Source organism: Clinocottus analis, unplaced genomic scaffold, assembly GCF_023055335.1.
Source record: "Clinocottus analis isolate CAN_PGR_092001 unplaced genomic scaffold, fCliAna1.0.p SCAF_8, whole genome shotgun sequence".
Lineage (NCBI taxonomy): Eukaryota > Metazoa > Chordata > Actinopteri > Perciformes > Cottidae > Clinocottus > Clinocottus analis.
Genome location: NW_027176240.1, coordinates 12017436 through 12042285, shown reverse-complemented (window position 1 = coordinate 12042285; position 24850 = coordinate 12017436). Strand labels below are relative to the sequence as shown.

General features: G+C 39.3%; 1 protein-coding gene across 1 annotated transcript; it reads left to right on the top strand.

The window, feature by feature from the left end:
• The first annotated feature begins 1332 nt into the window (after positions 1–1332).
• Positions 1333–23950, top strand: col21a1 (collagen, type XXI, alpha 1). The gene is made up of 29 exons (XM_068567974.1): positions 1333–1484; positions 5598–5719; positions 5867–6427; positions 6577–6742; positions 6825–7053; positions 8111–8284; positions 9807–9884; positions 10806–10889; positions 12005–12067; positions 12480–12533; positions 12620–12673; positions 12784–12837; positions 16501–16554; positions 16638–16691; positions 16778–16831; positions 17112–17165; positions 18629–18673; positions 18770–18823; positions 18906–18959; positions 20014–20067; positions 20231–20302; positions 20672–20707; positions 21126–21170; positions 21980–22012; positions 22102–22248; positions 22355–22409; positions 22493–22684; positions 22765–22842; positions 22981–23950. The coding sequence occupies exons 2-29, from the start codon at positions 5629–5631 to the stop codon at positions 23166–23168; spliced, it is 2877 nt and encodes a 958-aa protein (XP_068424075.1). The 5' UTR covers positions 1333–1484; positions 5598–5628; the 3' UTR covers positions 23169–23950.
• The last annotated feature ends 900 nt before the right edge of the window (positions 23951–24850 follow it).

The window sequence follows — 24850 nt, the reverse complement described above, 5'->3', positions numbered from 1 at the left end:
CAACATATATTTAAAGAATCTAAAGTAAAAGTTATCTTTATGGAGAATGGCTCTCTAATATGTGTTATATTGTTAAAAACACTCTTTTTTAAGTATGGATTAGCATTATTAACAGGTTAGAAGCATGTTAATGTATTGCATACACGGTTGCAAATAAAGATTTGAGCTTACTTTCTCTAAATATATAAATAATAGGATATAATATAATAAATGTATTATTATTAATTTGTCTCAACTCTTTTAAACCTCCTCCCCACCAGAATGGTATTAAAACAACTACACTGTTTATCATACCAAGAAGATGTGAAAAAAAAACATGATTCTCATCAGATTTTCATTAAAAAAAAGTAACTGAATAAGCCTAAAATTGTGATATTACATCATCAACATTGTATTCTACATGTGTCATTTAAAATATCAGCACGAATAAACAGTTTAAAGTAATCAGTGATATCAAGGTCAGAGAGAGAGAAAAAAAGTGATAAGAGCAAAAAACGCCTCAAAACTGCCGACGCCATGAGTTGTCAAAAATATATATATATATTTTTACTTTTGAAGAGGACTTTAAAATATTGAGACAATCAATCACAGAAACTCTCCTCTACTGCACTGTAGTGAAAAACCAAGCCTTCTTTCTGAATAAAATAGTGCCGTGTACAGTACAGGGTTCAGTACACTGCCAAACTTCAAGGGAGCGTGCAAACATTCAGGCTGCTCATAGCTAATGCAGAGCAGGCGTCACTGAGCACAAACATGATACAACTTGTTAGATCAAACTGAGATCTGCCTGCTCTACTGATAGTAGTTTCCCTTCTGCATATATAATGACTTCCAGCTGTCCGTGCTGCAAAAACAGCCCTGCAGTAGCGTTTCACACCTTGTTCATTGCGGACTTGTGAGAACATAATCTGCTGTCCATTTGGGTGATGAAGTGAGATTTAAAAAGGAGTAGTGTAAGACATTGCTGAGCACTTGAGGACACGCTGAAGGTACCATGAGCAGTTCAGTATTTGTGTCTTAGTATACGACAGCTAGTTGGCTGATCCGGTGCTTGTTCTGCGTCCATGTTCTCTGGTTATGCCCCTAGCAACACGCACATGATCCAAACCCTCTAACACTTGGAAGGAGGCAGTGCTCATTACTATTATTTTCCTTCTGGGCTGTCAGAGATGGGCTGTCTGCTTCACTATTGCATGCTCTCCTTATCTGCTTCTCTTTCCACCCACTGTAATTGAGGGTGGCTGTAGGCCAGTAAAAGTCCGGAGTGAGGGTGGAGGGGGTGGAATGGGGTGGAGGGGAGGAAGAAGGACAGAAACAGAGGAGACAGAGAGCTGCAGGAAAGGGCAGGCTTTCATTTTGCACAGAAACATGTGCACTTCTTTCTAAATTCAGTTTCTGTAAACCTAGGGCTGTGATCAATATTGATCATTGGCTTTCAATGAGAGGATTAACAGGAACTCACACAAGGGCTTGGACGCTTACAGGTAACCTTTTGCTTACTTTCTGTCTTTTCTGAGGAACCTTATTGTATGTCAGATTTGTTTTAATTTCAACTATGCAGTTAGAGTTTTTTTGGTGTGTTTGTTTGCATGACAATGTAATTGCTGTTGTATTAATAGACATGTATACTCAGAGTATTAGAATCTATGGAGGCAGTTTGATCATTAAAAGTGAATTCACTCAAACTTTTACTTGAGTGTCATCTGCCGCAGTTGCATATTGAAGACATTAAGCTCAGTTATCAGTCCCTTGTTTGTCCTTCTGTCATGCAAAGAATGAATGGAATCAGGTCAAGATTTTTTTCCTGGCAATTTCACAAAAATGCTTTTTTCTTCCATATTTCTTGAATCAGTACGAGCATACGGCACAGTGCACCACAGTATTGCATGTGTTGTACTCATATAGTTTTCTATAATAGAGGCAGGAATAGCGTGGACAGCGATAAGGACTACATGAGCAGAAGTTTTGCAATACTGTATTCAAGCATTTGGATTAATTGAACAGATTCCAAAGAACAACTGATAAGGCTTGGCTCTCTTCCTTGTTGCTTGAAGAATTTGGCAGGAATGAATTCCTCTGATCTTGGCAAATCTTCAGCATGAACAGCAGTTGTTGTTTCTGAAATGAAACAATTTTTTCTTGCAAAAGGTACAGCCGATAAGTATAACTTCGCAGGTCAAGTAGAGCGAAAGCATGCAGTATTACATACACAAATAAAACAGATCACTTTTTTCTCTCAGAGCTCCACAATTCAAACATATTATTATAGCTTCCTGCTGAATGTAAAATTGGGAAATTGTGAAGGAAAGTATAACTTGTTAAGCACAAAATCTGTGGTACAGTTTTTTTTAAATCTGTGTCATGACTCAGTGTCGCCCACTCGAAACAAGTGAAACGTTATCTTGTAAATTGGGAGAAATTATTTGTTCAACAGCCTCCTGAACGACATTTCCAGCTGGACCCCTAAACTGTGAATAAGTACCACATAAATCTTATTAAGTTTGCAAAGTATTTCAACAAACAACCGACTCAATCTATAATTGATGCCATGTCGTAGTTATATTAACAGAGTTACTGTTCTGCCAGTTCAGTGCTGCCCCAATAACATCCGAGAGATGGTACTAACCTGCAACACGAGTGCACCTGTTAAGTCTTCTATGTTATGCATGCATTTCAACTGGAAGTATAATAGCATAGCATGCATCATTATGCGTCTTTAATCCTGGACAAAGGTTGCTTCTCTTCATCATACCTACATGTGTTTAGTTCAAGTCCACAGCTGGAATTTCACTGTCTGATGGTGTAAATGAATTCCATGTGGCTCGAGAAGAGGTGTAGAAACACTTCTCTTGGGGAAAGTCAGTCGAGGGGAAAGTCATCCTGACTGGACCCTGCCAACGAGGGGGTTTTCCAGCAACCTCCTCCAGCTCTCTAGTGGGGAAAAATTCTGAAGAAAACATCTTGCAGAACTATGGCAGCTAAATGCGTCTTTCAACTGTTACTATAACGCTGAGTTTACATGGTGGAAAAATTCAGTCAGGTTAAAGAGTGTGACCCCTCTTTGGCTAATGAGTCCCAGCCAGTGTTTTGTTGACCATCACAATCAGAAATAGCTATGTACCAGGAATACAGTCAGTTCCTTCCTATCAAGTTCCTCCCACAAGCCCTGCTTCTACTACATGTGTGCAGCATATCTGATCATCATTTGTAACTCCCTCCTTTGAGGATCTCAGCAGTTTCTTTCTTTCACATGTTGAACAAGGAAGAAGATAATTTACCACAGAAACAATGCATGAGAAAACCTGTCATCAGAACAGAATCTGTTATCAGTGACAGGATTAGCATACTAATGTCAGCATGCTAAAACGCTCACAATGTCAACCCGCTCATGTTCCACAGATAAACCATGTTTACCATCTTAGTTTGGCAAATACACCAGACACATGCTTTTTTTAAATACTGCAATCGTTAACATTAAACAAAAAGAAACGCTGAGGGTGATAAGGATGTTATTAGGTTTGCAGGTGTTTGGTCATAAACCAAAGTACTCAACAAAAATAATTGTTGACCTGATGATAGCGCTAGATCAATTCAAAGTGTCGCAATTTCTCCCAAAAAAATCCCAAACCACAGTTTTCTCTAACCATAAAGGTGCAAGATCCGAGATTGGGAGCATTTCAATAACCTTTTAAGATATTGACAAAGAGCCGGTGTCTCAATGCAGAGCAGGAAAAAAATATAGATAACCACATATAGATAACCACTTATTAATTAGATCAGATGCCATATGTAGATATTTTACTTGAGGGGCCTCAGACTAACAGCATTTATCTGACAGTCTCATAACATCTAGGTTACATCAAAACATCAGCTGCTATGTTTGAACACCTTTTTTTTTAGTTTCTGAAAAGAAGCTTTTCAACGTCTGCACTCAGCAATAATATTGCTGTGAAGGTGAAGTGAGGAGCCTTAAGTGCTGGGCACATGCAGCAAAATTATTCCATATTGAGTGAATTATTTAGGTAAGAGAATGGTTGTAGGGCTATTACATTTTGTGTGATCCACAGTGAGAAAAGTGTAGGAGTGACGCTTTTCGGGGCATTTGTGTTGTACACTATTCTGGCCAAGGGTGAGCAGAGATTGGCAAATGGCAGCAAGTTTGAGGAAACAGGATAATCCCACAGGAAACAGTGAGCACTGGATTAAGGGCAGTTGTGGTCAGACGTTCAGTGAGTTGTTTATTTAGTAAAACTGAAAGTGCCATGTGAGGATGTGGTAGATGCTTAAAGGAAAATGCTTAGGTGTACCGTGGATGTGAAGCAGGACTGGAAAGATAAAGTGCGCCACAAGGAGGTTGGATGCAGAGCTCAGAGTATAACTTTGTGGCTCAAGTGAGTCAATTAAGGATTTGTGGGCAGTAAAGCAGAGTTTGTGGCAGCAGTGGGAGGTAGGATGTGAATATCACTTAGGAAAAAGCAAACATGGGCTGATAGGATTTGCACTTGATGGCCTCAGTGACAACTGCCTGCAGCTGCTTTCAGCATTAGCTCTGAGGAATCCATTGTGCTCTACCCGCTCAGCACCAAACCAAAGAAGTTAACCTCTAGTTGGTGGACATAGTGGAGCACTAAAGAGCAAGCTGGCGTTGGAGACCAAACAGAGCTAAAAAAAAACAACAACTCCCAGGTGGATATTACTGACTCCATATGAATGGTTATTCACCATAATAACGTTATAAGGTCAATGTTGTTGTACTGCCTTCAAGTGGCTGAAAAATCCAACAATGCATTTGTATGTACTTGCCTGATTAAACCATATTTATTCAGATTATTTAGTTCAGTCTTTGATTCGTTGTTTAGCATTATTGTCTTTTATTTTTAAATTTGGATGCTTTTTGTGTACCCTACTTTCCGTAACAGGATAAGAAGAATTACCACAAACAATGAATGGGCTGCCTTGTCTGTCCGGTGCTTCACTTGGGCATTGACCTAGTGCAATATGTAATAAGTCCGCTTAAATGTGCAAACTCCTCTGTACTAATGCCCATCCCTGAGATAGCCAAGTTTCTGCAAAGTGCACAGCTCAGTTGATGAAAAATATAAATCATAACCGGTCTTGCTGTCAAAAAAAAGTCACAAAACCAAAAATAACTAGCAACAACAAAATAAATATGGAAAGTGTTTGAAAATGAAACAAATGATTACAATGTGAATGCATGCATGGACTTCCTGCGTCCTGCTTGAGTCATATTCATACAACGCCTGATCAGATCACCTTCATATAACATAGAGGGAACTTTACATCTATGCACAAATGCTGCTTTTTTGCATGTTAATACAATGCTTTAATCATGTCACGTAAGGTATCATGCAGCCTTTTATAATCACTTACTGCACGTGTGAAACTGCAGGTCGTGGGATAGTGATTGTGATTAAAGTCGTATGGAGAATTATTCTCAAAAATGGAAAAAAACAACAGTATGAGGTAATAACTTCTATCAAGGCAAGAATAGCACGGGGCCCACATATCACAAATGCTTGCATTGTCCGTTTTCTTTTTCTCTGTAATACTAAGCATGTGTTTCCTTTTCCCTGTAGGAACACAATTGGAACTTGGTACAGCTGCATAATGGGTTACAAAGCAACATCCATGCACTTAAGATGCCTGTGCTTCATGCTTCTCTATTTGTTTAGTGCCGCTCAAGAGGAAGAAATAAGAAGTAAGAAGGCTTCAGTCTTCATTGTCTCACACTTTGTTATGTTTCTTGTCCATACATGCATTTTCTTCAAGTATTCCACTAAACTAGATAGGATTTGTTGAAACCATTATTATAAACTGCTGACTGTTTATTTCCTGTCTGCTTTAGGTTGTAGGACTGCACCATGTGATTTGGTCTTTATTCTCGACGGCTCGTGGAGTGTTGAAGATGTCAATTTTGAAATAGTAAAGCGCTGGCTTGTCAACATAACCACAAGCTTCAACATTGGACAGAAGTTTACCCAGGTTGGAGTCGTCCAATACAGCGATGACCCCGTATTAGAAATACCTCTGGGGAAGCATTTTTCCACCAACGAACTTATCAAGGCGATGGAGTCCATTGAGTATATGGGGGGAAACACAAGGACAGGGACAGCCATTCAGTTTGCAACAGACAAACTGTTCGGCCTGTCGGAGCGCGGCCCGCTCGGCGTCTCCAGAATTGCTGTCGTCCTCACAGACGGGAAGTCTCAAGATGAGGTTTTGAAAGCGGCAGAGGTGGCAAGGAAAAAAGGAGTAATTCTGTTTGCAATTGGTGTTGGGCCAGAGACATTAGTGTCCCAGTTGCAAGACATCGCAAATAAGCCATTTTCAACGTACGTCTTTTCTGTTGAGGACTACAAAGGTATTTCCAGGATCATTCAGATCATACGACAAAAACTGTGCGAAGGTAAGCAACTGCTGATTAGTGTTTGAAACTGAAAGTGTTGTTCTGCTCAAATATGAGGTCAAATATCACAAGAGTGGTTTCTTATCATCCGTTATTCTACACCTGGCCCTGTTTGTTTATCTTTCTATTTAACTGTCTTTCTATTGCAGAGACTGTTTGTTCAGCAAGAATTGCCATAGATTCCCGCGAAGAGAAGGGTTTTGATATTCTGTTACATTTAAATTTGGCTAAAAAAGCAAAGAAGATACAAGGAACATATTTTGGCACTAAGGCCTATGAAGTGACATCTCGCGTCGACTTGAGTGCAGCTACGCGGTAATCACCTTGCTTTCATTCATTCTCTTCATTATCACCAGTGAATGAACAAGTTGACTGACTTTCATATTTGGTCCTCAAGGACTCTTTTTCCTGATGGCCTGCCTCCATCATATGTTTTTGTGGCCACACTGAGGTATAAAGGGTCAGTGGCAATGGAAGATTGGGACGTGTGGAGAATACAGACGAATGATGGGAAACCGCAGATGGCGGTCACTCTAAAAGGAGTGGAGCGCACCGTCACGTTCACCACAACCAGTGAGGCGCCAAGTGGAACTCAAACGGTTGTATTTTCACAGTACACAGCAAGGGTACGTTAAACATGTGTTTTATTTCATAGATTGTACACAATAAGTTCTGTTCACTTTTCAAAGAGAGTATTGAGCAAAACAGTTGTATAAAGTCCTCTTTGGCTGTCGAGGAGCTTTTTCAAGCCTAAGAAAACGACGATGTCGGCGTTTAACAGACAGAAATGGTCACAGAAAGAGACCCACTGAATTGCATTATGGGAAATGTAGTATCCACCCTTTTACTAAAGATTAAATGTTAGGATACTTTAAGCTCTGCTGCTTCAATTTCAACCATTCGTATTTCAACCTGTTTCTTGTGAGTCTCCCATCAGTATGTAGTAGCAAAGTTAAATTGCTGCAATACATCTTTAAGAGTCTGATTGATGCATTTCTGCTAGAAATCCAGAATATAAATGCTGTTAACTTGTCGGAGAGAAAACACATTAATACTGGTAATCAGTTGTATTCAAAGGGTATTCAGTTTATTATATCCATAAACTGTTTTAATTGGTGCACCCCCAAAGGTTTAAACACTTTCTTTCTACCACACAATAGCTGTTATGAAACTAATCAATCCTAATCCTCCTATTCACACATCCAGACGGCTGGTATAATCCTTGGCTTCAAAAGCCTTTTCAACCTTTACAAAAGCTAATAGACATCGCTTTAATAAACAGAATAAAAACTTGCCTTTGAAGAAGTAGTGCATATACTTGAGCTCAAATAGACAAATGATTATCTCCATTGCAGTTTATTCAGAAACTGTAAAACTAAACAATATTACCAAATTAGGATTTTGTGTGACAATTTTCTAACATAGCTTAAGAATGGTTTAAAATGCCACAATATTTGTATATGCTTCATAAGCATGACTAATTTGTATAGTTCAGGTCTGAACACATCAAAATGTCGCAATGAATCACTGAGTTCCTTTGCTTTCTGCTCTGAACGACAATTACAGCAACGTAAACACTCCCTCCAGGCGGCAAATAGTTTTTTGAATGTCTTCATCAGCACAAATCCAGCATTTACAATAATATTAATTTGTTTTTTCCTGTTTTTTTTTCGATGACAAAAGAAGCTGTTTGATGAGAAATGGCACCAGCTGCGGCTGCTGGTCACAGAGGAGGATGTTACTCTTTACGTTGACGACCTGGAGATTGAAACCCAATCCTTGGAGCCCCCTGTCGGTATTTTTATCAATGGAAAAACCCAAGTCGGAAAATATGTCAGAAAGGAAACAACAGTGCCAGTAAGTTTATTGTCAAGAAAGCAATTTTCATAAAATACACGTTTGGGTCCCAGAGAGCAATACGTCAACTTGACTAGAGAAAGAGGGAACAGTTAATGAGTGGTTGAGCAAAAGCAGCGCTGATAAACAGGATCACACAGTTTATTGTTGCCTCCTGGGAGACATGCAGAACTCTGTGGATACTACATTGGCAAAAAAATGCTTTTTCTACAGTAGATCTTTGTTTTATTTGTCTCAATTGTTGCATTTTATGCCAAAAATGCTGCATTTTCAATAAATCTTAATCATCCTCTGTTGTAGTTTGCTCTGCAGAAGGCTGTATAGTGCTATGCTAATCGCTTCATTTTAATGTAAAGATAACGATATGGAAAACAATTCAAACAAAACATCCTTTTTTTCTAATTGTTCAAATGTTACACTTTTTTACTATGAAACAATTCCACAATCAGACCATATAAAACACCCAGGCACATATGTGAACAATTTAGCAGGTTTGTCGTTGTTATTTATGGCCACTGATGGTCAACAAAATAAAATACATGTAAATTAATGTAAATAGGGCAGACATATATATAGATATATCTATATATTGATATAGATATATCTATATCTATCTATCTATCTATCTATCTATCTATCTATCTATCTATATATATATATATATATATATATAATTTAATCACAAAAAAGTATGAGAAATAACAAGAGAGGGTCTGTGCTGAAAATGCATTGATGAAAAAAGAAAGAAGGGAAGAGCATAAATCATTCATGACTTTTACTTCAGTATAGTTATGGATATTAAGCCACAGCTTGGCAGCGAATGCTAATGTGTGTACTGATCCATTGTTATAAGGATCATGTAGTTTTAAGCCATTTAACAGAGTCAATGCACTTTTGTGAGTTTCACTTCTGGATAAACACACTTGTAATTGAAAACAGATTTTTGTAATAGGACCTCTAAAAGTACCACAACTCAATTTTTAAATAACTTTAAACTATCATGCACCAACAGACCAGGCCAGGTATTTGTATTGTGTTTAAACCTAAATAGCCTGAAACCTGTTATTATCATGAACAAAATGCAAACCATTTTGTTTAACATTGATTCATGCTGCCAGCTCGTACTAATGTTTTCATGAAGCTGAAAATAACATAAATCATATGTCAGGATCATCTCTCTGCTCACATGGTAACTGGAGGGGAACAGTGTACGGGACATTCTGGAGCCACTTTACCACCAACATCAACAAAATACCAAATAATGGAAGAAAAGTGTAACGTCCCTGCAGAACGCTGCCAGCACTGAGGGAGGTCTGGCAACATGTTGCTGCTTCATGCCCAACGAGGGCAATTTAACAGTTGTACAATAGCCATTTCAATTCATTAGTGGCAAAGCACTGATAAAACTGAACTAAACGTTGCAAAATGACCTACAGGTTTGTTTTGTTAGCTTGTTTAGAAGCTCCAACTGTGAAGGTTGTGTTTTTAACAAGAGTTTCTTCTCTTTTTAAATCTTGTTCAGTTTGAAATCCAGAAACTTCGCATTTACTGCGACCCCGAGCAGAGTAACCGGGAGACGGCGTGTGAAATACCTGGAGTTGTAAGTACAAGAGTCTGCTTGTTTCTCTGGCCAAAAGCAACAAAGATAACTTATTCTCACCTACTTCTCACCTTGTTCAACCACATCTGTTTTTGCTTTGAAACTCAAAATTTCCCCATGATTTAACTCCACACCTCCTTCTGAATGGCATAACTTAATGCCTTGCTTTGTATTCCAACAGCTCAGTATATTGCAGGAGTGTGTATAAAAGTGTAAACTCAGCATATTCTTGTCAAGTCACATCTGTTCATACATCCAATAATGTGTTGGAGGAGGACCCATGGTTCAGCTTCAAACACGTTTTTTATTGTCTGCTGGCTCTAACTGTGAAGCAGTGGCCCAGTATTATGTTGGCTTTGAAACTGCTGTAACGACAAAGTCAGTGCCAAATTAATATTCATAATGTGAGGATGAAAATATCAAAAGAGACAAGATGAGTAGCCTAAAATTACAAACGCTTGCCAAGTATAACACCGCAAAGGATCAGATGTATTTCTGGCAAAATATCACATCGTTTGATTTAAAACCAGAAAGATATCCAGTTTGCAGTGCACATTTCATCAGAAGGACCTGCTTATTCCAGGTAAAATACAGATTAGATTCAGCTAAGATAAGATATGTGAGGAAAGGTTTTCAGGTTTCATTTGCAAACATTTTACCATTATTGCTCGATTGCTCATTTTCTAGATGACCAACCAATAGTCAAAAACAAATGATCAGTTTACAGTAGAAGACTAAGGAAGTAAATGTATATGTGAGATATTTGAGAAGTAGGAACCAGCGAACGTTGTCATCAAAATAACTGAATAAAGATTGCTGCAAATACTTTCCTGTTGACTTTTTAATAAATCCATAAATCGTTGCAGCTCTAATATGTGGCTTCTGTATCTACGCTAAATGCCTGGTCTTTGTTTATTACAGTGTTCCAACAGTCCTGATTACACCGAGCCAACTCAAGAGCCCTGTGTTTGTCCTCCTGGAGCCCCTGGACTTCCAGGAATACCAGTCAGTTATTCATTTTTCCCCTCTTTCTATTATCTTTCATTCATTGCCTTGTGTTATTCTATTGTTTTATATTCAGCAAATAGCGTCACATTAAAAATCAGCAGTCAAGCAAAATTAGCCTGCAGAAATAAATGCCAAGAGGATAGAATCTGTTCCTGGTTTAACACAGAGCTCAACCACATCCTCAGTGGTCAGACAGTTGGTTAAATATTTACTTTAAACAGTGGAATTCTGTAAAGAAAAAATGAGAAAAGAATAATTAGCGATGTTGATTCATGTGTAGACTCCCTTCTGTTCTCTACAGAGTACTCGCAGCTTTGCCTTGAGACAGTGTGTGCTGAATGTCCGCATGCTGCTCTCTGTGTCGAATGAGCAATACTATGCACATGAGGTTGCACTTTACCGATCGGTCAAATCCAGCTCCAGTCGTTACAGCCTGTAAACACAGATTCCCTTCATGCCAGGAAGAGTGCTGTGTGGGAGCTTTCAGCTCTTTAATCTCTTAAAGACACAATTATTTACTGAAAACTACACATTATGGAGACACTAAATAGCCTCTTTTCTCCTGATTGGCAAATTGTGGCTTGCTGTTGTAAGGAAGTTACAGTATGCGTAGCTTTGTAAGATCCTGTTCTAATGCACTGTTTGCTTAAAGAAAACCAGTCCACTGTTTACGATAACCACTAGTTGGAGTGGAAAATTACCAAAATAAGGATTCAAAATTACATGTTTCCTTTTTATTGATCATGGGGTATTAATCAAATAGTAGACTTAGTCATGAAAACCACACACGGACCTCAGAGATATATTAACGTAGCAACACAACTCTTTGTTATGTTATGTTTATAACATCACAGCTATTCTTTTACTACATTTACAAACAGAGCCATACTGGGAGCATTGCAGGCTGCAGATGTTCCTCAAGCCCCACAGGGTCCAAGAGTATTTTACAGATTACAGATTATTAGATAAACTAACTCAGCAAAAGACATAAGAATCAACACTCCCTTTCTTTCTGGATTCATTTCTGCTGCTTTGAGGTTGCATGATTGATAAATATGTACAAAGAACTCTTTTAGTCGCACATCTAAATCAGCTCATTTCGCTTTCTTTAGGGAGAGCATGGAAACACTGGCAAACCTGGTCAGCCTGGACCTACTGGTGCTGATGGTAAGCCTGTGAGTACTACATAGTTCAATATACAAATATACAGATCTTAATTGCCAACCACACTGTCACAGCAGCATCCACAACAGCATCTGAGAAAAGACCACTTATTGAGTTAATGCATCCATTAAGTCATGACAGTTGCAGCTTGTTAATTCAATGTGGTCAGAACTGCTTCAGAGGTAAATATACTTATTTACGTATTTTTCCAGCGGATAAATAGAAAAACATCTTTGATTATACCAGCAGTGGCCGCACAGTCGTAATTTGGTTGATGAAAAACATCCAAAAGTAAACCACATGTTCTACCACATGATCAAAAACTCACCCTGCAGCCTCGACTCACTGAGAGCATAGTCACAGTTGAGGGGGTTTAAATGTTTAACCAAATGTGTGTATCCCCCATCTTCTTTTTATTCTAAGGGTATCCCTGGCATTAGAGGAAGTCAAGGGCTGCCAGGTCCGGCAGGAGTGCAGGTAGAGAACATTCCAGTTGATTTACCTGAACATTAAATTTAGCATCTAGAATAAAGAATTTAAAGCTGTTTTTTTTTTCCCGCCAGGGTCCACGTGGGTCAGACGGGCAGAAAGGCGAGCTAGGGAGGCCAGGTGTTTTGGTAGGAAGGTCACAAAGCACAATTCTGGCCAAAATGGTTTCATTATCATGCTGTGGCACAGATTTGTCGCCACTGAAGAGGTATTTTGTAATACACGTCTGTTCTTTCAGGGCGAGAGAGGAGTGCCTGGATTACCAGGATCGCCTGGACAACCAGGAGAGAAGGTGGTGATGTTATATATTTAAACTTGAAAATATAATGGTAAACATTACTTATTTAAAATAAAATGTAAGCATGACAAGTGAGTACAATTGCTGAATATGCTAGCCATAGCTAAGACATATAAAAACACACTTTGTATTGTCAAGGTAAATTGTTTTATGAAATCAAATATAGGATTAACAGGAAATCTCTGCTAAAGACATTAACTTAAACTGTTTGAACACCATCTCATCAATCACTCTAGAAACCATATGCTATGAATATAAAGCCAGATCCCCTGGGAGAGTAAAGAAAATACAACTTCTGTTCTGTCTGACAAGAGCATGTTGCAGGTACACCATGAGGGGCATCACAGACTTTTTAAATGTGTTCATATTTCCTGACTTTTGTTCTGGTCTTTCCTTGGAAAGCTCAAACAACAAACACAACGCTGTTTTTAGACAATATCTTTTGTCTCTTTTTGCATTGATTTTTTTTATTATTATTTTTTACCTCACTTACACCTCCTTCTTGCTCCTTGCCTCCCAATTACAGTAAGATCTTAGGTAGAGATGCAAGGTATACATGAAGTGAGAAAACCCGAGTCTAAAAAACAGAGAGGAATATACATATCAGTTAGAAGTAAAACCTTGTGGGTGACCGACCCGGCGTCAATGCCCACCATGATCTGACTACAACTACCAAATTTTTCACATTCAAGTCCAAGCAAACATTCTCTGAGCATCAAAGCCCATTCAAAGTATCAAAATGTTAAGAAATCAATACACTATTTCCAGAAGCAGACTAGCCTCGGCTGAAAAACTGCCTCTTCCGCTGTTCAACAGCCTGGAAACATGCAGTTGATAATGCATGTTACCAACAGCTGTCGTGATCTATACCAAATTGCACAAGACAAAAGCATATGAGGCACGAGGGGAAAGCAAAGAGAAATGCAATACAATACAAAGGAAAGACGCACTGTCAAATAAAAGCAATCAAAGGATCCAGCAGTGTGTGCTCGATGGGTACGATGAATAACATTATCAATGAGGTAATGCATCCTCTCTAGACTGCATCACCTCTGTTAGATCATTCCACCCTGTAATCAGTGAGACCACAGGGGTCACTGCCAGTTGACTGAAGTGGAAAGCAATTCCAGCAGTTAATGTAATACAAAAAATGGTCTCCGCTGTTTGCACCTGGAGCAAATCCTCCTGGACCATCTGTCACATCATTAGAGATTCACTCACAGCTCCAGGATGTATCAAACTTCTTTTTCAACGTACTTTCATTAATAGGGGAAATACTTTGGATTTTGGCCACAGAAGAAAGAGAGAGAGAGAGAGAGAGAGCACAACTGGGGGCTGCACTGCTGAAGATCCTGTGGATTTACTGTATCTTTTTGTATATCTTATTTCCAGTAATGCTTACAAGATAAAAGGATCATTGCTTTTACTGGTCTGTAAAAGTGCTCTTTTAAAACCCCATAATTAGGCATCAAATTAGTGTAATGATCTGAGGCATCATGACGGATGAGATGAGCATGCAGCGGGGCTGCACTGCTTTCCATCACTTCTACATGTCAAAGAAGGACAGTTGCTAAACATGTGAAAGAGCTTGGAAAAGCTTGGTTCAAAAAGGTTCAACAAATTGGAAAAATGACAGTACTGTCGATTAGAAAGCTTATGTTCTGAAGGTTGGTTCATTTACCAATTATAAAGCGCTGACTCGCCATTGTGAGTTATACTCTCAGGTGGGATGGCCTGCTTTGGCAACCCGTAAGCTGTGTCATTGGTAGATTTTTTATCTACAAAGCAATCCTCGGTCTGCTTCCAAGCTACCGGTGTGTTTATATGATACAGAGATGTGTCGGGCAGTACTCTCTACGCTCGCAGGATTTTTTTTAATGCTCACTGTCCCAAAGGCCAGAACGGAAATGGGAAAGAGGGCTTTTGTGTACTCTGCCCACTCAACATGAAATATGTTGCAGAATGTTTTAAAACTCAAAGAATTGATAACACTGACTGCTTTTAAATCTAAAATCAAAGAATAGAGCCTGGTTCCCAAGCATGTAAATGTTTCCTGAATTGACTCATTACGTCACCGTCTCTGAGTTTTTAGTTCTTTGAACTCGTCTTGTTATGTGTTTTCTGTCTGTAACTATGTGTTTTTTATGCTGCTGCCTGTCTTGGCCAGGTCTCCCTCGAAAAAGAGATTTTTAATCTCAATGGGACTTCCTGGTTAAATAAAGGTTAAATAAATAAATAGATAAAATAGAGAAGACATATTTTCTTTCTGAATCTGAAGTTACTGTGGTGCGTTGCGCTAAATAAATTAACATTGACATCATATAGGCATAGTTAACAATACTTAAAGCAGCCCCCTTTATAACAGTAAAGAGCTACCTCTGGCTCCTCCCCCGATTCAAACTCCAGCCATTTGGCTAGAAGCCAAGTAAAAACAGTCCAAATGTTTCGTTCGAGGTGGCTAAATACTTTTTATGTATGGGTCAAGAGAAGGTTGCATTCTGGGAAAACTATATGCTTCACCCAACACAGAACAATCCTTTAGTTTTCAACCAGCAGGGAACTCTCAAGCTTCTCTTCAAGTTAGAGGAAAACCTCATTTTGTAGAGTTTATGCTTTTATATGGATGTAAACACACTTGCATCTATCTTTCCAAATTGTTCCCATATTGTAAGACCACCCAAGGGTATAGTTTCCTTTTCCTGGCATAGAATCTAGTGAACGGAAACATGAGATGTCTGCTTAACAAAACACAATTCAAGGACAACATAGGAAGAAGTATAACTACTTTGCCAAAAATGTGATATGTTTATGTATTCACAGTCTGCGATACTTGTTCCTGACCACACTCATTAATCACATTTAAAGGGACATTTTATTGCTAATTATGTGGCCATCCAGCTAACTATCCGTGTAGTTCATTAACACTGTAACAACATTCATCTTGACAGAAATCAGAGCATTAAGACATCCCATGGCTCAGCTTGGGGAGGAAGTGAAGCTCCTTATCGCAACGCTCCTACACACCTGAGATGAAAGCCAGTCATTGCTTACACGGCAAGCAGCTGTCCATGTGTATGCAATAAAACAAGTCAAACTTATAGCAGCATAAAGACAAAAACACACAAACACTTGCAGTTAGCGTCTATGAGTATGCTTTTTCTGCCCGGCTGTAGTGCTGCAGTCTGTGGTGGATCCTTTTGTCATCGCTTTACTCCTTTGAGAGAACTGTACCAACGGCCACAGCTGGAGAGATTTTTATATGTTTTCATACCAATAAAATATGAACACCCACTTCAAGGGTTTGTTAACTGAATTCTACTCAAACTGAAAGAATAAAAGTGTCCACACTTTGTTGGCTAGTATTTTTTTTCATACATAACATATTTTAGCAAATGCAGCAACAATATAAATGTTGCTTGTGATAACATCTAAGAAAACAAATAATGTAATAATGTTCAGTCTTGCTTCCAAATGCTTTTTTTACAATGGGACTGTGAAGTGTTCTTGCCCCACATCGTTTGTGTAAATCGGACTGATGATGAGCTCCCTCTATTACAGACATGGATGAAGCTGTCAAGTTAGTGGCAATAAAAAGTAATAAAGTTTAGATAAGGGCGGCCATCTGATGATGAGCTAACATCTTGTATCTCTTTTCAGGGCTCAATAGGATCCATTGGAATAGCAGGGGTACCGGGGAAAGCTGGTCAAGTGGTAAGGATGCAGACAATTCTAATGGCTGCTGAGAAATACACAAGACATATAACGAACTTAACGGGATGGCATGATGTCTCCAGGGAGAAAAGGGAAGTTTGGGACCTACTGGGCCATCAGGTTATCCAGGAGACCCAGTAAGTACAAAACATGTCGTAATCAAATCAGAGCTCATGTGTCATTTTAACCATTTATTAAAAAAAAACCTGTTCTCTGGTTTCAGGGCCTACCTGGGAGAGATGGAAAGGTTGGATTTCCAGGGAGTCCTGGTCAAAAGGTTTGTTTGTTTTGACAGTGCTGAACACTATATTACAAAGCAAATTCAGGGATTTGGAGAATAATAGAGGCATGAGGTTGGTGTGCAGATGTTAATGTTTAGCAACCATGGAAATGTAGCCATGCAGTGTTGGTGTCTCCCTTGTTTTTTCGAAACTACATTTGACAATTTGTGTACACATCAGTTTCGATGCCTATCCAATAAATCTATCATGACACGTAACAATTCCGAGGCAATGATTAAATGATTAATGATGCTTTTGTTTCTCCGATGTATAAAGGGAGAAGCTGGGCCCGGTGGTAATCCTGGTGTTGATGGAAGGGAGGGCCATCCTGTGAGTTGTAAACACAGACATTACTCATTACTCATGCATGTTTGCTGTTTTGTAGGTTCCATGAGCTGTCACATCTTTATTTGCACGTCTAGCAATTGAGGATTTAATGCAAAATATGCATGAATGAAATCTGAAATATATATTTTCATCAGTTCAGATTGGAAGGAAAGGAAAGGGGAGCTTTATTTATGTGGCACTCTACATTACAGTTCACAACTTGGAGCTGACATGAAATTATACTGACAGAAGATACTGCGCATGTTTTACTGTTGTAAGTGTGTTAACACACTGTCAGCAGGACAGAGACTCCCCCTGACAGCCAGTAAATTAAGGGTATTTCCCCTGAAGTTCATCCCAGGATAACCCTGTTATGTAACCAGCAGGCTCGCGCTATAATCTAAGCCAGTAAAAGTAACTCAGCGAGGGAATTCTGTGGCGCTCTCGCAAATCTGTTTTAGGAAGAAAGTGTTTCAACTGGGCAGCCACCCCACTGATCATGATTATAAGTGTTGTCCAAAACTTTGTGATGGGTCTACAAAAGATGAGTCAGTTGCTCCACAGGGCTGTAAGCCATTTTCCCCCACCAGAACAATAGAGTTAGCCATGTATTGAAGGGGCCGGGATTAGTACCATACTTCCTCAAGTTAAAACACGATGAAGTGAGTGCTTGAAGTGACGGCCTGAAGACAGGGATTTCTTCACCTCTAGGTAAAGTGTCTGGGGAACTCTAACCATGTATTCTGTCTCTCTACCTGCCTTTCAAATCCATCATGAAGAACATATGTTACTTAAACTTCTGTCTGATGCAACCACTGAGCATCTGCAAGCATTTATCTCAGAAGAAAATAAACAAAAATGAAAGAGGCGTATAGGGTAGTTTTGCTGCATGTTTTGAACCACATACACTTTCAATCTATTAAAACCATTTATTTGTAAATGTGAAACTACTTTCCATCTTTTTCCCCAAGTGCAATTAAAAAAGGAACTACTTCCTGTATTACTGTATTGCATGTATCAGCAAATCAAACAGGTCAGATGTAGCACAATGGATTCATCTAAAGATTGTGACATAGACGGTGCTGTACTGCTGCGTGGACCAAGTCTTAAGAAGGAAATTAAATTAAATATTCTTTCAAAAAGCCCCAAACCATGTTACTCTCGTACAACTAACCACCAGAGTTTAACATTTCTTGGTGCGCCATGTCAGTTCAATCAGTTCGTTTTATTGAGCAATTGGCTACATTTGTTGCTGACACAATGAAGTAATTATTTCACTTTGAAAGGATCTAAACTGGAACCTGTGGTCATTCATGCTGGTTTTAATATCAGTTAAACACATGAAAACATGCAGTTTTAGTAAAATTTGTTTGTGAAATGTTAGACAACAGACACATCAGACACATGTGTTGCAATCTTGAGTATATTGATCTCTACTACAGTACAATGCGTTTTCTTGCTCCCAGGGTATGCTTGGATTGCCAGGAATTGCAGGCCTGAATGGACAAAAGGTGATCTCCTGTTCCTAATCCATGTGCAAAATAAACTCATTAATAGTTTATGCATCATTCTTTGTGATCACATTTGACCGACATGATTTAATTAAGGGAGAAGCTGGTTCCCCTGGATCCAGAGGCTTCACAGGATCAACTGGACCATCTGTAAGTTAACAGCTGTTATAGACTATTTTTGTTAATATTGAATCGAAAGAGTTTCCAAAACTATTTCTTCACCCTCGTGCAGGGTGAAACGGGTTTACCTGGTGCATCTGGTTTAAAAGGATCAATTGGACCCAAGGTAATGCCTTTTGAGTTTCTTCAAACATCCATATTGTCAGCGATGCAAAGCTACAATGACGAGTGTAGGAATAACCACCTATTTTCAGCTTACTGACAGTCATCAAAAAGATTTAATAAAGTCTTAAAAATGGATAAACTGTGCACTATATATAATGTGAGTTTATCCCCTCGTGCATCCCTGAGGCTGTTTGCACACAGGCTCAACCTGTGTGACCCAGAAAAGTAAATTCTGCCGATCAATTCACAAAAGCTGGCATTGGCAACCGACAAGCTGCAGGCCGAGCCATGTCCTGATTTTAGTTGAGTCCAAGCACAAAGTCGTACAGTTCAACAGCTGCCAGCAAGTACACAGGTTCAGAGGGCCTTTATATGAGGTAACATTCCCGAGCCCTATGTCATGCAGCCGATACAACATGCACTGCAGTGCACACTGTCATCAGTTTCATCTATGATACATCTACGAAGCTTTCTAACCAACAAGTTGATTAAAAGACACACAGGTCGGCAGCATTGCCTGTTTTGTTTGGTCACTGCTTTTCTAAAATACACATAGCACAAGTAAGGATCTCTTGGCCACTCCGGCAGTGCTAAATGAAGGGATGATCTCGCCCTACTGCTTTCGTCAGTGGAATCTCAGTGGAAATATAAGCAGTCTGTCTGGTCTGGTCTGGACGCGGTGTCTCCTAATCACTTTTCATTAGCGGATCTGCCTTTAACAAGCCAATGTGTATTGGTAAATGGCACACAAGTGAAAAGCTAATTTATGAATAGGCAGGCAATACTTTTGATTTCATGGCCGACCTTCAAACTGTAATTACCAAGGCTTGTTCAACTGGAAAATAAAGCACATGATTGGACATAATTAAACGTCAAGCTGCACCAAAACCTTGTGAAAGTATGCTAAAACTATTTTACTAACACACATGAATGAAAATGAATTATGATAAGGAAGTGAAACTACCAGCTGCAGTCCAGCAGTCAGTGGTATGTGGTTTGAATGCCATTGCAATGTTTTCTGTAACAGAAGATGTTTTTTTTATTTCCTAATCAAGGGGAATAAGGGTGAAAGTGGAAGTCCAGGAATTAAAGGAACAGCAGGGCCTCAGGTATGTTTCAATTTAAATGTGATTATAAACCAGGTGGTTTCATGTCTGAACATGTTTTCATCCACAATGTATAAAAGTTTTTTTTTAAAGTTTTATGTCCTATACAGTATATCAATAAAGTGTTCTTTGTATAATGATTAATTTAAACTGAATACTTTTGAAGGGGAGTGCAGGAGAAGCAGGAAGAGCAGGTCAGCCGGGGCACCCAGGCATACCCGGCCTGACGGGCAGCAAGGTATACTTACTTTTTCTCTGCAAGTGTTGTGACGCTGCCGTGTTTCTCCCTCTCAGATGTATGATTTATGACAACGGCAATTAATAATTTGTAGTTGTTTAGTGGTAAAGGTTAACCACGTGTGGTTAAACATAAAAGGAATGTCCATTAGTTCACCTGAAAATCCAGTTGGATGAAAGAATTAACTTCTATACCTATAAAAATAAGTCACGTCACCATCAGTTTGTTTCAGACAGGCCTGGTATAGTCTTTCTCAACAATATCATTACCACGCTATTTTTTGACATTTATTACTCAGATATGAGAAGTCTTCACTGAAATGTAACGTATCAATCAATTATCCATGACTTTTCTTTCTTTTTTTGTCAGGGACAAAGAGGAAATCCAGGTGAAAGAGGAGAGATGGTAAGATTAGAGACACATGTACACGTCCATCAACGCTGATCTGGTCTCACAAGCAGATCCTTGTGATCGAGTTGACCTCTGTAATGTTATTCTAAAAATAACAACACAAATTGAGAGGTTGAGAGCACATGGAAAGATTTAAATATATTGGGTGCCGTATTAAGAAATTAGAACAATTACAAGTCATGACAACATAATAGTAATGACAACATAGGCTCTTGAACACAACAATGAAGTGTGTTTATATTGATGTAATCAAATCTAATAGGTTATGTGATGTGCTTAAAACACATTAACACATTAGGTTGTAACCTAAAGTACTATCTACGGTAGACGTATTATATGTAGCTGAGAGTGGTGCTTAAAACAAAGGATTTAAAAAGCTTTTGTGACGTTGACCTCGTAATGTTCTCAACAGGGAATGAACGGGGGGAAAGGAGAGCATGGTCGGCCAGGGCAACACGTGAGTTTCTTTGATCAGCTGTTTGATGAAAACTTTCAATAAATGGACATTTGTAGTGCAACAGATGCACAATAAAATTAAAATAAATTGAATCATCGAATCTAAATATTGTATAAGATATTTTCTATACTGTTGTGCAACTTATGATATAACTTTATGTATTAGCTATTCTACTCATGAATGTGCAACGTCTGTTTCTCTGTTAGATAACAGGAAAGCTAAAAACTGTTATATAGTTTTAGATGTGGATAGCGCCACCATGTGGTCATTTGTTAAGCCTTTTTAATCTTCATTTATAACTCCTGAACTGTGAAGTTTAGTAACATATAATAGTTGCAATACATATCAGAGCCATATAAGCCCTACACACTTAGGTGTACAGGGATTTAATATGTTATATAGTATTTTTTTGCACAACTATATATTTATACAACCCCGTAAGTCTGATCCTTTAACTATGACTATGTCAAATTCTTGAAGGCTTAGCCTATTTGACATACATTTATGAACGCATGAAGGTGCTTTTGTAACCACATCTGAACGACAAAGGCGCGTATCAAACTGATACTGCAACACGTGACGCCATTTAGCCTATAAATAGCACTACAACAGTTTTACGCCTGCACATTGTTCATGACGCTGACATTTTAAATCATATTAAACCCTTATATTACCAGGATGTAGGCTTTTGAATGTCAATCTCGAGTCAGATGTGTTCTTACAATACACCAAACGTTGAGGGTTGTGCAGCCTTGTTGATGGTTTGTGCTTCCTAGTTTTTAATGACTTATCTTGGCTTTCATTGACAGGGCGCCACTGGTCCAATGGGACAGAAGGGAGAGGTTTGTTAAACCGAATGCTTTAATAACTGTACCTTGATCCAGCTGAAATTGTTGTCTATGACTAACCTCGGGGTGGTATTTTTTGCTAGAAAGGAACAGCAGGGGATACGGGGCAGAGAGGTCAAGAAGGTCAAGTGGGGAGGCCCGGACAGTCGGGTCAGTCAGGCTCACCTGGCCCCCGAGGGCTGCAGGGGGACGGCGGTCTACCTGGCCCACCTGGACCTGAAGGAAGATCTGTATGTGCTACACATTGTGCTAACGTTACGGTTGTTTATTATACATCTGACATTGACTCACAGAGTGGAATGGACAGATCTATAAGATCCATCATTTTTATTTCAGGCAAGTCAAATGTCAGACAGCCACATTCGACAAATCTGCAGAGAGATGCTTCAGTGTGAGTATCATTACGGACTGATGACGAGTTTCTGTCTCATTTCTATGTGACACGTCTGAATTTTTTATTGTCAATTATCCTAGCTGAGCTGCCTTTATTGTTGCCGAGCAACCAGCAGAGTAGCTGTACCATGTGTCAAAGCCGGCCTGGATCTCCTGGTCCTCCAGGTCCAACTGGGCTCCAGGGACTTAGGGGTCCTTCTGGACTCGGTGGATCCAGGGGACAGCCGGGCCGCCCTGGTCGAGCAGGGCACCCTGGTATTAATGGGCTGAAAGGTAAAACCAACATCAAAGTCTCCAGTGTGTTATTAAAGCTGTTTTGCAGGATGCTCAAACAGGTACTCTTGTGTTTCCAGGAGAGCCAGGTTTAACGGGTGACAAGGGGAGCCCTGGTCGGACCACCATTGGAGACCAGGGGCCATTGGGGCCTCCAGGTAAATCATGTGGCTATTCAGAGTCACAAATCATTCACAAAGCCATCTGGAAGCTAATTTGCAGGAAATACATTAAACAACACTTCATCCTTTCAGCACTGTGCACCTTTGAACTGATCGTGGCCTCTCTCTCGACAGGTCCAACGGGTCCCCAGGGGTACAGCAAGCCGGGCCCTCCGGGCAGGCCTGGATTCCCTGGTCTAAATGGAGCAGGGGGTAAAAGTGGTAATCCAGGCATCCCTGGCCGGCCTGGGGTGTGCGATCCATCCACGTGCTACAGTAACATTATGAGGCGGGATCCTTACAGCAAAGGGCCAAACTATTGATAAAGTGCAGCGTCCCTGCAGGCACCAGTCGAGAGCTGATGTGGAACAAACAGACATTCTCAGGAAGATCTCATCTTTTACAGTTTCACTCTGCCGTGGAAACAAAACAGACCTCTTCTGTTGTCAGTTATGTCATCTTAGACACTCAACAGCACTAGATCCTATCACATTTTGTACCAAATATTCAGATATCTTTGAACATACCTCTCATCTGAGCACCTCATACTCATGTGTGTCTGGATCTCTCTCTGGGCTGGGTGGTGAGTGCATTTTCCCATATTGCCCCAAGGTGTTGCTTCATTGCATGTCATGCTCTCAATTTTCACCACACATTGGATTAGTGTTATTCTTCTCTTATAAAAACACACTTGTTCTATGAGCTATGAATTCCATGTTCAATGACTTGTTTCACCAAAAACGATGTGTGTAATCGACATGTTCAGGACAAGACTGTGATTTCCTGGAGCTGATTGTGACCTGCTGTGTTCCTGAAGCATTTAGTTTGACTGTTAAGCTATTAACTCTTATGACATTTTAAAACAGATAGTATTGTGTATCAGCCAAGATAAATTCATACTTTCTCTCTTATCACAATCATTCAATTATATGCCATTTTATTCAAAGTAGGAAGCAAAATGTCTAAAGTTCCAAGGTCTAAGAACATGCTGAGATTTTCACTGAATTATGTCATTTATGTTCCCGAAGCTAACCTTTCATTACTGTAGCAGGAGTTTTTTGTTATTTATAAAAGAGTCATAACTGTATATTTCAGCCGTGACATGTCTTAGACAGCTTTTGTAATTTTATTATTTTGTTAAAAAGTGATTTTTGTATGAATCTTCCTCTTTTTTTTGTTTTACTAGAATTAAAACATCTTAATGATTTATTAACTTATTGGTCTGTGCTTTGGGCTTGAAGTTTATTACAGAAGTCAGTCACATCATACATTTCATCTTTCACCTGGATTTTAAAAACAACATGTTTGTGTTTTTTGTGAAGTGTGAAAATTGTACTGCAGTAACACAAAGGATGCGGTGTAGAACAAAAACAAATCGTCACCTGGGTCCTCCTCCGAGGACACGGCTCTGGTGCAACTGTCGAATGTGTGAGAAACTTCAGAAACAAAATATGAAGTGCTTTGTCCACCAGATGGCGCTATGTAGCAACATCCCAGCATATCGTGGAGTTGTTCTACCTGAAAGAGTTCTTCCCTTTTCATTTTGGACAGCAGCCACCCATCACATGGAAACCTCTGGGTATTTATGTTTTTAATTATCCCAGCAATCTAACTCCAACATGCGGTTTACTTAATGCTCCTCTGAGAACAGTTCTTTCTGGGCTCCTTGTGTCAACTTTATTTTATACTTTTCTATACTACCCTTTTGGGTTTTTTTTTTTTTAGAATTATGAAGATGGATGAATTATGAAGTATGAGGCTCCTATATTTAATTGGTTATTTTCTTCCTTTCTTGAATCTCTTCGATAATCTGTTTCGATAAAGGATCCTTTTTTAGTGCAGCACATTACAAGTTGGCTCACTAGTTTGTTAGTGCATTAAATAAAATAACATGTTCTAGCATCCCAGTAGATCATAAGCCCATAAGCAGTTTAAAAAACAGGATCCTTGTTGTTACTGGTGACTGCAGCTGGAGCCCTTTCCCATAAACACGCTGACTTCAATA